General features: G+C 39.6%; 1 protein-coding gene across 1 annotated transcript in view; it reads right to left on the bottom strand.

Moving 5' to 3' along the window:
* The window catches only part of ptprn2 (protein tyrosine phosphatase receptor type N2), a 289171-nt gene that overhangs the window by 175436 nt on the left and 98983 nt on the right, over positions 1–14752 (bottom strand). Inside the window, 1 exon segment of the mRNA XM_046356247.1 lies at positions 7427–7506. Coding sequence (XP_046212203.1) covers positions 7427–7506 — 80 coding nt within the window.

The following is a 14752-nucleotide window of genomic DNA, read 5'->3' on the forward strand; positions in this document are numbered from 1 at the left end:
ACTGGTCGGAAGACTCCGCACAAGTACTGTTTACTTCACCAGAAACATATACCTTAAAAGAAAATAACAGACCGTCATACTCATACGTGATGTTACTGCCAAGAAGAGGTCTCGTTGCTACGTTTGCCAATAGAATACAGTGAAGCAGTCTGTCCAGCCAAAAATGTGCAAAAGACTTTCAAATTGCATGGCGTGTTTCCTCTTAATGATAGCATGACAGATGTTTTGTAAAGATGAAGTAATATCACATTAGCATCATAATTGCATATCTAATGATATACCGAAATAAATCTGTTCAAGAAGATGGAAGATTATACAAATGGCCTCCTAACAGCGCAGGGAAAAAAAAACACATTAATTCCAAATGACTTCAAGTGATCACGTGCTCCAATGTGAAGTTAATTTAATAACATGTGACAACATGTAAAGCAACATATGATAACGCAAAACTACACATGTCAAAACATGTGACCACATGTAAAGTGTTCCAAAAGCACGTTTTCACACGATTTCACATATGACATTTCACGTGAAAATGTCACATGAAAATTCTTCCATGTAAAATCATGTGATTTTTCTATAAAGGGAGGCATTTTCTTCACAATATAAATCCCTCAAAACCCCCTGAAAAAAACAGGAATGTTTCAGAAAGGCATGTAAATGTGTATAACACTGTATGAATGATATTGGTCCACATAGACCAATTGCTCCAAGGAAACACAAAACAACCAATGCATGTTTCCACCTACCCGGTTACTGTACACAGAGGAAAAAACAGAAGGAGAAAACGAGAGAGGGATTACATTTCTCGTGGCTAAAGAAACGTTGGTTAGTAGTGAGCGTAACAAATTTTGACAGAAGCAATTTCCCATGTGAAGGTGATTTACATGTTTGCCGATCAGTCTGAAGCACACAGCTTTTCACCACATTCAGAACCTCATTCTATGAGAGAGAGAGAGAGAGAGAGAGAGAGAGAGAGAGAGAGAGAGAGAGAACGAAGGAGCAAAAAGCAAGAGTGTCTTTAATGACAAATTGCAACATTGTTTTTTTACAGCTTGGTCAGCTCTTCATCAAAACTTGAATAAATAATTTCCCTTGCAAATGATTCTCACTCACACACAAACACACACTAGCCTAGTTTCTTTTATTATAAAGCAGCCGCCTTCTCTTTTGTTTTCTAGCCGTGCGGGGGTTTAGTGAGCACAGGTCATTGTCCGCCAGTTTTCCAGTTGAGCAAAACACAAGAGCTCCTAGTAGCTCCTACCTTCACTAATACAGTGAGACCTCCCATCATGATTTTCACTTCTTATTCTACCCGTAACAACCCACAGCCAAAAGATGGCAGTGCTTTCATTGAGATATCAAATCTCCTCTTTATACTGTCCATGTGCATCCCAAATGGAACCATAATCCCTTTATAGTGCACTACTAACATCTTACATATGAGTGAAGATGTTTGGGTGTAAAAAAAAAACTCTACTAGTAGTGCACTACATAGGGAATAGGGTGCCATTTGGGATGCACACCATGCTTTTCAATGGGATCTCTCCCTATAAGAAGGATTTTCAATGGGACCTTTCTCTCCCTATGGCTTTTCTATGAAATATGGGTCATTCCACAAAATGGGTGCCTTTTGGAATGCAAACTTAAGAAATGTAAAATATTTAACTTTAAAATATCTCTTCTTTCAACATTCAATAGGATGGGGGGTATTTTTAGACTACGGAAAAACACCTTTTCCCATCTCAGGCATTACAATCCTATGAACTAAGAGCATTTTATCTGCACCTGTACCACACTGTGTCAACCCTGTTACGGACACTTATGTAACTGCCTAACTAATATTTCTACAGAACAAAATATAAATGCAACATGTAAAGTGTTGGCCCCATGTTTCATGAACTGAAATAAAAGTTCCCAGAAATCTTCTATATGCACAAAAAGCGTATTTCTCTCAAGTTCTTTACATCTGTTATTGATCATTTATCCTTTGCCAAGATAATCCATCCACCTGACAGGTGTAGCATATCAAGAAGCTGATTAAACAGCATGATCGTTAAACAGGTGCACCTTATGCCGGGGACAATAAAAGGCCACTCTAAAATGTGCAGTTTTGTCACGCAACACAATGCCACAGATGTCTCAAGTTTTGAAGGCGAGTGTCCACCATTGAATGTTCATTTCTCTACCATAAGCCGTCCAATGGGCCTCACAACCGCAGACCACGTGTAACCACGCCAGCCCAGGACCTTCACATCCGGTTTCTTCACCTGCTGAATCGTCTGAGACCAGCCACTCGGACAGCTGATGAAACGGAGGAGTATTTCTGTCAGTAATAAAGCACTTTTGTGCGGAAAAACTAATTCGGATTGACTGGGCCTGGCTCCCAAGTGGGTGAGCTAAGCCCTTCCAGGCCCACCCATATCTGCACCCCTGACCAGTCATGTGCAATCCCTAGATTAGGGCCGAATGAATTTATTTCAATTGACTGATGTCCTTCTATGAACTGTAACTCAGTAAAGTCATTGAACTTGTTGCATATTGGTTTTCTATGTTTTGTTCTGCATAAAAGAATGTTTGAGATAAATCCAAAATGTTCTCAATGATCAAATATCCTTTGTACAAATAAACTCACATATAATATCAAATTAATAAAGTTGACGTTGGCCCTCTAATAGAGTTGAGGTTCCAGGTGATCATCGGCCATTACTCCTCATGTGGTGTAGAGCATGGGGCCACATGGTGTTCATGAAATGAGGAATTATTCCGCGCAAAAGGCATCCATTTCGTGGAACGGCCCACATATCAAAACAGATCTAGGAGACACGTATCAAAACAACTCCCAGATATCTTCACTCACATGTTAAATGTAACACTTTATCGTGGCTGCATAGGGAGTGTACGTTGTACTGATAAACCTTACTCAATGTAAATGTCATAACATGTGGACGGAGAAATGTTTTTGAATGAATAGGGCCCCAGTTGCAAGTTTAAGATTTTCACAAAGACATAGGAAAAATGTATTCATTCAAATTGAGCTATCATTGACACAGGCCTATTCTCCAATCCTAATCATTGTGTTCTTGTTCTGACCATTTCCACCAAAATTGCTTTATTGTCAACAGAATGCTTTTTCAAGAAAAATATTCACTATAGAGCTAAACTAAAGAAACACCTTACAATTCCTCTATTTATTTTCCACAAACCTGGAAACCAGTCAATGGTTAACACACAATGAGCCCAAGGGTTTGACGAGTGTGTGTGTGTGCGTGTGTGCGCGACGAGTTCATCAGCCGGCCATGTTGTTCATGCACTGGCAAACAGAGGTCAAATGTAACCCAGGATTACCCAGGAGGCAGAGTGTTATTCAGTTTCTGTTTTACATTCAACCCAGAGAATATTCATTTTGTTTCTGAAGCACCGGCAAGAGACGGCTTTGAAATCATGAAAAATGATCATATCACATTGGTCACTGTACCGCAGTTGTCCTTGATCTTTGAGTGTTTTATAGTTGTAAAACATTCAGGAAAACAATTTATAATAATGGATAATAGTTATGTGTTTGACTTCTGTATACTGAATGTTTCTTATTCTACATATATGAATCTTTATACACAACTTTATACTACTGTATATTATGGTAAATGTGTAAACATTGTAATAGATTTCCCTGTAAATCTACGGCTTTCCTGTAAATCTACGGCTTTCCTGTAAATCTACATGTATACATGCCCTATTCATTTCCCAACTGAAACCTTGTAAGGGGGATATCTAAGTATTCCTCCTGACAGGCAAATCTCAGTCAGTCATTGGTATTCTGGTCAGCCTGATTCATAATTCATCAATAGCAGTCAGGCTGCTGATAATGTTGACTTAACATTTGGTCTGGCATTTCGCTGCAGTCATTAGGTCTCCCACCACGGTGCCTAATCAACACTCAAATCACTCCACATAGACAGACGCACGAATGAGCACGCACACAGAAACACACACACAGGCATGTAGGCACAAGCATTCAGGCATGTACACACACACACAAAGAAAGTATCTCAACCTAGTACCAATGGACGTACCCATAGGGGTCCACAGCACTAGAACCATGGAATAACTGTTACTCTGGTGCTTGCACAATCCCAGCTTCAAAACCCATGTAACACCAACCATTCCAAACACATTTTCATCATCTTCCAGCCATCTTTATGTCTAAAATCATATCACATCACACCCAAAGCCCCAAAACCCCTCCTACCCATTTCATACACTCTTAGAAAAAAAGGGTTCCAAAAGGGTTCTTTGTGGAGGGATAGGGTTCTACCAAGGACTATTTTGATCAGAAGGACCCTTTCTGGAAGACAAGGGTTCTTTGTAAAGCAAAGGGTTCTACCTAGAACCTTTAATATCATAGGAACCGTTTTTGGAAGAACTGGCTCTTTGATGATTCTTTGAGAGGCAAGAAAGGTTCTACATACAACCATATATAATATTTCCCAGCATGCTCTTTTGCAGTGAGATTTTTTGAATTGTGTGTTTTACTGTAATATCTGTGTTTTTTGCAATGAAACCAGGAGATTCCTAACACCACTGTGTTAGGGTATAACTAGGCCCATATAAACCCAGCAAAAAAAGAAACGTCCTCGCACTATCAACTGCGTTTATTTTCAGCAAACTTAACATGTGTAAATATTTGTATGAACATACCTAGATTCAACAACTGAGACAAACTGAACAAGTTCCAGAGACATGTGACTAACAGAAATGGAATAATGTGTCCCTGAACGAGGGGGGGTACAAAATCAAAAGTAAGTCAGTATCTGGTAGGCCACCAGCTACATTAAGTACTGCAGTGCATCTCCTCCTCATGGACTGCACCAGATTTGCCAGTTCTTGCTGTGAGATGTTACCCCACTCTTCCACCAAGGCACCTGCAAGTTTCTGGGGGGAAATGGCCCCAGCCCTCACCCTCCGATCCAACAGGTCCCAGACGTGCTCAATGGGATTGAGATCCGAGCTCTTCGCTGGCCATGGCAGAACACTGACATTCCTATCTTGCAGGAAATCACACACAGAACGAGCAGTATGGCTGGTGGCATTGTCATGCTGGAGAGTCCTGTCAGGATGAGCCTGCAGGAAGGGTACCACACGAGGGAGGAGGATGTCTTGCCTATAACGCACAGCGTTGAGATTGCCTGCAATAACAAAAGGTTCCGTCCGATGATGTCCGACCATCACCCCTGGTGAGACAAAACCGCGACTCGTCAGTAAAGAGCACTTTTTGGCAGTACTGTCTGGTCCAGCGACGGTGGCTTTGTGCCTATAGGCGACGTGGTTGCCGGTGATGTCTCGTGAAGAACAGCCTTACAACAGGCCTACAAGCCCTCAGTCCAGCCTCTCTCAGCCTATTGTGGACAGTCTGAGCACTGACGGAGGGATTGTGCGTTCCTAGTGTAACTCGAGCAGTTGTTGTTGCCATCCTGTACCTGTCCCGCAGATGTGATGTTCGGATGTACTGATCCTGTGCAGGTGTTGTGCTACATGGTCTGCCACTGCGAGGACGAACAGCTGTCCGTCCTGTCTCCCTGTAGTGCGGTCTTAGGCGTCTCACAGTACGGACATTGCAATTTATTGCCTTGGCTACATCTGCAGTCTTCATGCCTCCTTGCAGAATGACTAAGGCATGTTCACACAGATGAGCAGGGGCCCTGGGCATCTTTCTTTTTGTGTTTTTCAGAGTCAGTAGAAAGGCCTCTTTAGTATCCTAAGTTTTCATAACTGTGACCTTAATTGCCTACCGTCTGTAAGCTGTTAGTGTCTTAATGACCGTTCCACGGGTGCATGTTCATTAATTGTTTATGGTTCATTGAACAAGCATGGGAAACGTTCATTGTAAAGTGTTTAAACCCTTTACAATGAAGATATGTGAAGTTATCTTTGAAAGACAGGGTTCTGAAAATGGATGTTTCTTTTTTGCTAAGTTTATATGTAATGTATTGTCATAAATAATTACATTTGAAAGGCTAATAAGGCTGGTGGAACTGTTCATAGGAAGAACCCTCCAAAGAAAAAACAAAACAAAAAAAAGAGTTCAGTAGAACCCTTCATAGATGGTTCTAGGTAGATCCCTTCATAGAGGATTTTAGGTATAACCATATACAGGGGTTATTTTAAGAACCCTAGATAGAACCCTCTGCAAAGGGTTCTACCTAGCACCAAAAAGGGTTTCGCTATGGGGACAAACCGAAGAAGCCTGTATGGTTCTACTTAGCACCTTTTTTCCTCCCTAAGAGTGTAGTGTTGTTGTTGTAGCATCTCTGTAAATGGATAGGACAGAAACAAACCCCCATATACCACCCTATAATACAACAGGAGTAGAGTGGTGCCAAATTCCTTTCAATGGAACAGCACATTTCAGCCAATAAAAAAAGGCTCCATGAGGTTTGTGCTAGTGTTGTTACTGTTGTTGGTCCAACCCCGGTGTTATTGACTGTTGGACTGTTGCTCTCTGCTTCGCAAAGTCAATTCCAATCGAAGCAAGGGCGACACCCTCCCGTGTTGTCCCAAGCTCAGACAATGCCAGCGTTGTGTTGTGGTGCGGTGCAGGAGCGGTGCATACTGAAATATCAAATCCTATTTCTCTCTCTCTCTCTCTCTCGCCAGGACACCTTTCTATCAGACCACATCTGGCTATACGAAGACTAGCTTGTCTGAGAGTCACACTCTCCATCCCAAATGGCACCCTACGCCCTATATAGTGCACTACTTTTGACTAGAGCCCTAATACTAAGCCTATGGGCCCTGGTCAAAAGTAGGGCATTAAATAGGGAATCGGCTGCCATTTGGGATGCAGACTATGTATCTCAGTAGGAACAGCAGTGTGTCCAGCTTGTTATCCTGTGTGAAAATGATCCTCATTGGTCATTACACCATGTTAATAATCTTATAGACATGGGCTTGTCCGGACTAGAAGGACACTGATACCTATCCTATAAGCGCGATGGATCTGAGACTCTCATTTACTCAAACAGAGAGAACATGACAAAAATGGTGTGTAGGTGGTGGAAATTAAATCCAGTATAATGGAGGTCATTGGCACGATGTGGTTCTTTCTATTTAAATGTGCTGAGTTAGAAATGTAGCTAATAATTTCTACTTGCTGTGTGGGTTTGTGTGCTGCATGGGTAGAGCACACAAACTATTGTGTGTCTCATTGTGTGTGTGTGCTGTGTGACTGTCAGTGTACATGTGCATGAATTGTATGTTTTATTTGACCTTTATTTAACTAGGCAAGTCAGTTAAGGGAGAAAAAAATGTGGGCCTCCCCCACCTTTGTTCGGGGACACATTATTCAATAAATGGTGATGATCAGTCATGATAATGGTGGGTGGATCATGGGGGATATAGGTTGGTGTAACTGTGAGAATGGTCCTACCTGCAACGTGAGCCACATCTGCAGTGCTAACATTGTGAGGGTTGGTGCCCACCCTGAAGGTTACAGCTGGACCCAGCACTCTGGAAGACAGAAGAAAAAGAGACAAAATTAGCAACCTCCTTTTGAACACCCCAAACTCAATACCCTTCAATTGAACCGCAGTCCGAGGTAGAAAAGAGAGGAATAGAGACGAGTCGAGAAAGACAGAGCGACTCCCTGAGAGCTTCGGCGACCAGCGAGCTTCGGCGACCAGCGAGCTTTAAAATCAACTCGCACCTTTCATAGCGGACATGGACACAGACAATGGAAGGGGGGGTTGTTTTCTCTCTTTATTTGAATTTGAACAAAAAAACACCAAAAACATGGAATTGTGGCCCCGTATTGCAGCTGAGAACCTTGTTTGCTTTTCATCTCTGGCTACCCGTCTGTCCAGGGCCAGGAACAGACCTTTTAGGGGGTATGTGCTCAAAACACAAACAGAGGTAAGACTCGTTGAAGAATTACTACTGTGATCGTTTAGTAACATAAAATCAATAGATGGCCACATCTTATAGAGTAGAGGAACCGCTGATTTGGCCTCGTCTTTTGGCTTGCTCCTCAAGAAATGCTGGCGGCCATGACAGAAGCCAAACGTGAGTTGGCTTGGGGGTGTGGTTTGATGTGTATTTCTTGGGTGTGTCCTTGTCACCACCAAGACACACCCATCTGTCAGAACCTTGCCTGCAGCTGTTTTCCCCCAATCAATCACAACATTCAAACCTCCTGCAGGTCGAGTTCAATAACTACAGGCAAGAGATGTCTGGTGAGATGCCGGAGGAAGCTTTGAATAGGTCAGTAGCCTACAGAGTAATGTGAGAAGAATGCAATTTCTGAATTGACGTAGATATTGTAAACTAAGTGTTTTGATCACTTTTAAATGTATTAACAGGTCAATGTAGAATAAACAACCCTTTACATAATACCATAGAAGCAGTGTTCTGCTAATATAACAATGTACACCCTTCATCATCATTCCCAGCTGATACAGATACTGCGCCTATCGGCATTGCCTGGTGGTAATGGGGCTACCTTGGAAAACATGTCGGGGCGATCATGCCTTCCTTTGTGGTGTCCCGTATTCAACAGGAGTTGATCCTGGTGCGGAATAAACAGGGTTTCTCCCACAATTCATTAACAGAAAATGACAACATAAGTAAAAGTTGTGTCAAGTACAATTTTAATGCCGAGTGCAAGATCTCTCTCCATTTAGAGACATCAGTATCAAGCCCAAGTCGGGACTCACATCATCTTGCAAGTCTCCAAGTGCTTGTTCCATAGATGCATCTGTGAACACATACACAGTTGCGGTTGTATTACCAACGGCAGTTAGGACAGGTGATATTTGACAACAAAAATCTACTATGTTGAAGTTTGAAGAGGTCAGACTAAACCTACCTAATTCTGGGCAACCCCATCGACGACCGTTGGTGAGCAGGCAAGAGGTGAGGCTGGAGGTGAGGTCTTTGCCAGCGCCCCATTGATAGGCATGGCAGCATAGATCAGTTCCTGACCCCTCATCAAAGACACTGGTCTGTCACACACAAACACGGAGCACTGATTACATGATCAATGGTGGTCCTGATTAGCGTAGCGGAACCAACCTGATCGCTGCATTCACCTTTCAATTTCACGTCAGATATCATATGTGTGAAGTGAAATAGAATGTTAAACGCAGTGATCAGGCTGCTTCCACCAGGCGAGGTTATGAAGGTGAATTGGGACAAAACTCTAAACTGTTTTGACCTTTGAACAGGTCAAATGTCACCAACCTAATTCAAGTGTCCTCCCTGTTCCATGTATAGGAATGCTCACGGCGAAGTCATGTCTGCGTGATGCTGAGGGTCCCCTTGCTGGTCTTCTCTACGTTGCAGGTTCGGCTGCAAACTGGACATCTCTCAAACAACTGCAGCAGGCAATCTGAATAAACAATGTACTTCCTGGTCGAAACATTGTAAGTAAACAACCAAATGTTCAAGGACTCGCAGATTACAACGTGGCTGTGAGTGACAGCTACCTCCTTTTGAAGTAGTCCCTTATACATATGATTTTTTATGTATTTCATTTGACGATTGTACATTGGCAATACCAAGGTAGTTTTTTGTTTTGTTTAAATATGATATGGCTTAATTGTAGACGTCGGGTATATTATGACCTAAAAGCTGTTATATAGTGCGGCCCTTGTTTGCCGATGTGAAACGGAACAATTAGCTTTTAAGATATAACTGAATAAATATTAGATTTATTGTTAGGGCTAGGATAAAGGATTATATCATTAAAAACCTGCCTAGGTTCTCTATAGGAATAGGCCTATACAATCCTAAAATAATTGGTGTTATTACCTTTCACATAAAAATAAATCCATCACAATATAAAAAATGTAAATAAGGATTATTCTTCCGATACACACTGGCAAATGGATGGATTAGGTATTGTCAAGAGAGTTGTTGTCTCTAGTGTGTGGCAGGCTGGTTAACACTGGGATAAAGCGATTCAAGTTAACGGTAGAACTAATACAATAATTGGCTTATGGAAGCACTTCTCTAAGCGAGAGAAAGGTATATTATATATTTCTATATAAGCTATTTATGTTAACCTTTTATATTCTTGATCCTAATGATATAGGCCTAGGTGTTTGGCTTGCGGTCGGCTCTGGCACGGCCGCGGCACGATATAACAGGAATACTGTTCTATCATGTGATAATATATATATAAATATATAAAACAGGATATGATGCGATGCCTAAGACACATTTTACTTGCGGTCATTAGCGGCCGTTAGAATCTATGCTCCATTTTCCTTAGTTTGTCGTAATAGAACAGGATATAATGAGGACGACATGAAATATGTCTTGCATTTAATGGTCATAAAATAAGGACTGCTCTTGCGATATATTTAGGTTGTTTTCTCTTCATTAAAAACAAATAGAATAAAATGAACTGAGCAGGCTGGGTTGACATGCTTACAGGTTTGCTAGGACTTTCTAAATATATGAGCAGGCATTTATAAGATTGTGCTGTTATTATTTCTATTAATATTATCTGATATAGTTACTATTTTCTTATATATATATATATATATATATATATTATTTATTTATTACTGTTTTCCATGTTATTTGGTTAGTTCTCTTAAGCATCCTCATAGATATGTATGTTATCATGGGACTGCCCATATTTCCTTCTGGCCAACACCAATTGGTGGCTAAGGGTTTGCCTTAGGACGCATCAGGGAGATGGTCTGATGGTCTTAGTGGCAACAGACCTAAATATGGTGGGAGTTTTTAGTGGGCAGAATATTAAGACAATTGGAGGTTTACAAAGTTGCAGCTTAACAGTGCATATTATTATGGTACAGCTATATGGACACTTAATCATCATGGTGCTTTTTAATGGTAAGTTTACAAAACATTGGTTGTGGTAAGTATCATTATGGTAAGTGGGGAAATAAATATAGAAAGTTAATTGGAATGGCTTAGCAGATCAAAAAATATACATTTTTACATGGCTAAAATAGAAAGAATATAATATCTATTGTTTACAGGAAACTCATTCTACAAATATAGATGAGATTGGTGGGAAAAGGACTGGGAGGGAGAAATATATTTTTGTCACGGGCGAAGAAATTCAAAAGTGGTGATTTGAATAATTAATACAAATGTTGATCCGATTGTGCAAGCTGTGCAAACAGATCCTCAAGGAAGACGGATTATTTTAAATATGCTATTGGACCAAAAACAGATCTGGCTAATGAATCTATATGGGCCAAATAACGATGATCCACACTTCTTTGAAAATATATATAATAATCTGTTGAGCTCACAAGCAACGAAATAATCTATTATTATGGTGGGAGATTATAATACGGTTTTAAGTACCTCAATGGATCGTACAGGAAATCACTCTACAAACGATCACCCTCAAGCACAAAGATCATGGATACATTAGAACTAGTGGATATATGGAGGTTGAAAAACCCTGGCCTAGTGAGATAAACTTGGGAGGCGGCTTAATCAAGCTAGCAGTCTTGATTACTTCCTGGTCTCATTCTTTCTGGCATCAAAAGTAGAAAAAAGTATTAATAGGAGACCGAATGGGATCAGATCACCATCTAATTGGCCTCCATTTAACTATTACAAAATTTCTAAGACAAAATAATTCATAATTGACTTTTTCTTGTACAGCATAGGTACAGCAGTTCCCCTTATTGCATGGGACACGTTCAAATGTACTTTCAGAGGCCATTCAATACAACACTCATCATTAAAACAAAAACAGTTTAGGTCAAAAAACAATTTGACTAATAAAGGAAATAGAGGAAGGAACAGCACAGGTAGATGGTAATGGAACTGTAGTATAGCGGCACAAAATAGGAGAGATGAAAAACAAAAGGAATTGGAGGTACTTATTCAAGAACGATTAAGTGTAATGTATTACAAAAAATAAAGCAAATTGGATGGGAAATGGTGAAAAACTTTTTTTCTTGAATCATCAACATAGAAAATCTACCAAAAATCATTTACAGAAACTCATTACAAATGGAGTTATCCATAATTCACCAAATTATATTTTGAAAGAGGAAACAACAATATTTTAAGTGTATGCTTTATTTTCAGTCTCCTGAATATCCACTGAATGATGTTAACTATAAGGATTTCTTTCCTAATAATATAATAATAATAATAATAATAATGTAAAAATAACACATTTACAGAAAGACCTGTGTGAAGGCCAACTTACAGAAGAGGAACTTTGAGGCAATAAAATCTTTTCAGTCTGGAAAAACACCACGGCTTGACGGTATACCAGTAAAGGTATATCAGACCTTTTTTTTAAGTACTCGGAGATCCCTTATTAACATGTTTTAATTACTCCTATACAAATGGTAGACTTTCAGGTACTCAACAAGAAGGTCTGATTTCATTACTACTAAAACAGAACCCAGGTGGTAAGTATAAAGATCCAGTCCATTTAAAAAACTGGAGGCCTCTATCACTTCAATGTTGTGATGTGAAAATCCAGGTGAAATGCAGGGCACATAGAATAAAAAGAGGTTTTACCAGATATTGTTCACCTTGATCAGACAGGTTTTTTACATGGATAATATATTGGAGATAAAATACGACAATTACTTGCAACAATTGAACATTATGAAACAAAGATACCAGGCCTGGTCTTCATAGCAGATTTTGAAAAGGTTTCATAATGTAAAACCATAATTTATAAATAAATGTGTGGATTACTTTAATTTAGTTGAATCTCTTATACAATGGGTTAAAGTTATGTACAGCAACCCCAGATGTAAAATAGTAAATAATGTTTACCACTCAGAAAGTAGTGAGCTTTTAAGAGGAGTAAAACAAGGCTGTCCGTTGTTTCCATATCTATTTATTATGGCCATTGAAATGCTAGCTATTAAAACAAGAACATCAAGGGTTTAGAAATACAGGGGACAAAAGTGTCAATGTATGCTGATGACTAGTTTTTTTTCTAAGTCCGCAATCTGCATCCCTGAACAGTCTAATTGAAGGTCTTGATCACTTTTCTGGCCTCTCGGGATTAAAACCTAATTACGACACAATATTACATACTGGATCGTAAAAAGAAAAACAGTGTTTACACTACCTTGTAGTTGGGCTTAGGGTTTAGTAGACATACTTGGTATTCACATCTCCAAAAATATAAATGAACTTACCACAATTCATTTCAATAGAAGGTTGCCAAAATTGATAAGATTCTGCAACCATGGAGACTCTTGTCTATTTATGGAAAAATCACATTGAATAACTTGTTGGTCCTATCACAGTTTAATTACTTACTAATGGCACTGCTCACTCCAGATGACTCGTTTTTTAAAATCATATGAGCAAAAAAGATTTCATTTTATTTGGAATGCTAAGCCAGACAAAATTAAACGTACCTATTTATATAATGAATATGAGTTTGGGGGGCTAAAATGATTAAATATTAAAGCTTTAAACCTCTCACTAAAAGCTTCACTCATACATAAATTATACTTAAATCCAAAACGGATCTCCAGTAGATTATTAAGAAAGGGTCATCCTTTGCTCAAAAATGGCCTTTTTGCCTTCATTAAAGTATCGCTCTTTCTTAAACAAGCCATACAAACAAAGCTGGTTATAATTTCAGTTTTGACAGCTTAGGATAGATAACACTCTACACTCTTCCAAAACTGTAAAATATTGTCTGTGAGCATAACAGAACTGACTTATTTAGAAACCTCTGCGTTCCTATGCGTCCCTATTCCTATGCGTCCCTATTGAGCAGTGAAAGGGATTGCAACCAGATTCCTTTTTCTATGGCTTCCCTAATGTGTCTAGTGTCACAAGACATAGTTTCAGGCTTTTATTTAGAAAAATGAGCGTGAGTGACAACATTGCGTAAGTGGTCACCTGGTGTCTCTCAGAGGGATTTGTGCGTATTAGACAAATGCAGCCATTGTTTCTCTCGCTCCTACTAAGAAGCCAACTGACCCGGTTGATACATTATCGAATAGATATTTGAAAAACACCTTGAAGATTGATTATAAAAAACGTTTGGCATGTTTCTGTCGATATTATGGATCGAATTTGGAATATTTTTCGACGTTGTCGTGACCGCAATTTCCGGTTGATTTCTCAGCTAAACGTGAAGAACAAACAGAGCTATTTCGGCTACAAAAATAATCTTTATGGAAAAAAGGAACATTTGCTATCTAACTGGGAGTCTTGTGAGTGAAAACATCCGCAGCTCAAAGGTAAACGATTTCATTTGATTGCTTTTCTGATTTGTGACCAAGCTGCCTGCTGGCTAGGCATAATGCTATGCTATCGATAAACTTACACAAATGCTTGTCTTGCTTTGGCTGTAAAGCATAATTTCAAAATCTGAGATGACAGGGTGATTAACAAAAGGCTAAGCTGTGTTTCAATATATTTCACCTGTGATTTCATGAATATGAATATTTTCTAGTAATATTTTTTGTCCGTTGCGTTATGCTAATTAGTGTCAGTTAATGACAATTCTCCCAGATCCGGGAGCGGTAGTTCCAAGAGTTAAGAGAGCCAGTTTCATCACAGCGCTTGATGTTTTTGCGACTGCACTTGAAGAAACGTTCAAAGTTCTTTAAGACATGAAGGTCAGTAAATACGGAATATTTAACGTAATGAAGGATTGTTGTTTCTCTTTGCATATTTGAGCTGTTCTTGCCATAACGTATGGACTTGGTCTTTTACCAAATAGGGCTATCTTCTGTATATCCCCTAACCTTGTCACAACACAGCTGATTGG

Source organism: Oncorhynchus gorbuscha, linkage group LG07, assembly GCF_021184085.1.
Source record: "Oncorhynchus gorbuscha isolate QuinsamMale2020 ecotype Even-year linkage group LG07, OgorEven_v1.0, whole genome shotgun sequence".
Taxonomy (NCBI): Eukaryota; Metazoa; Chordata; class Actinopteri; order Salmoniformes; family Salmonidae; genus Oncorhynchus; species Oncorhynchus gorbuscha.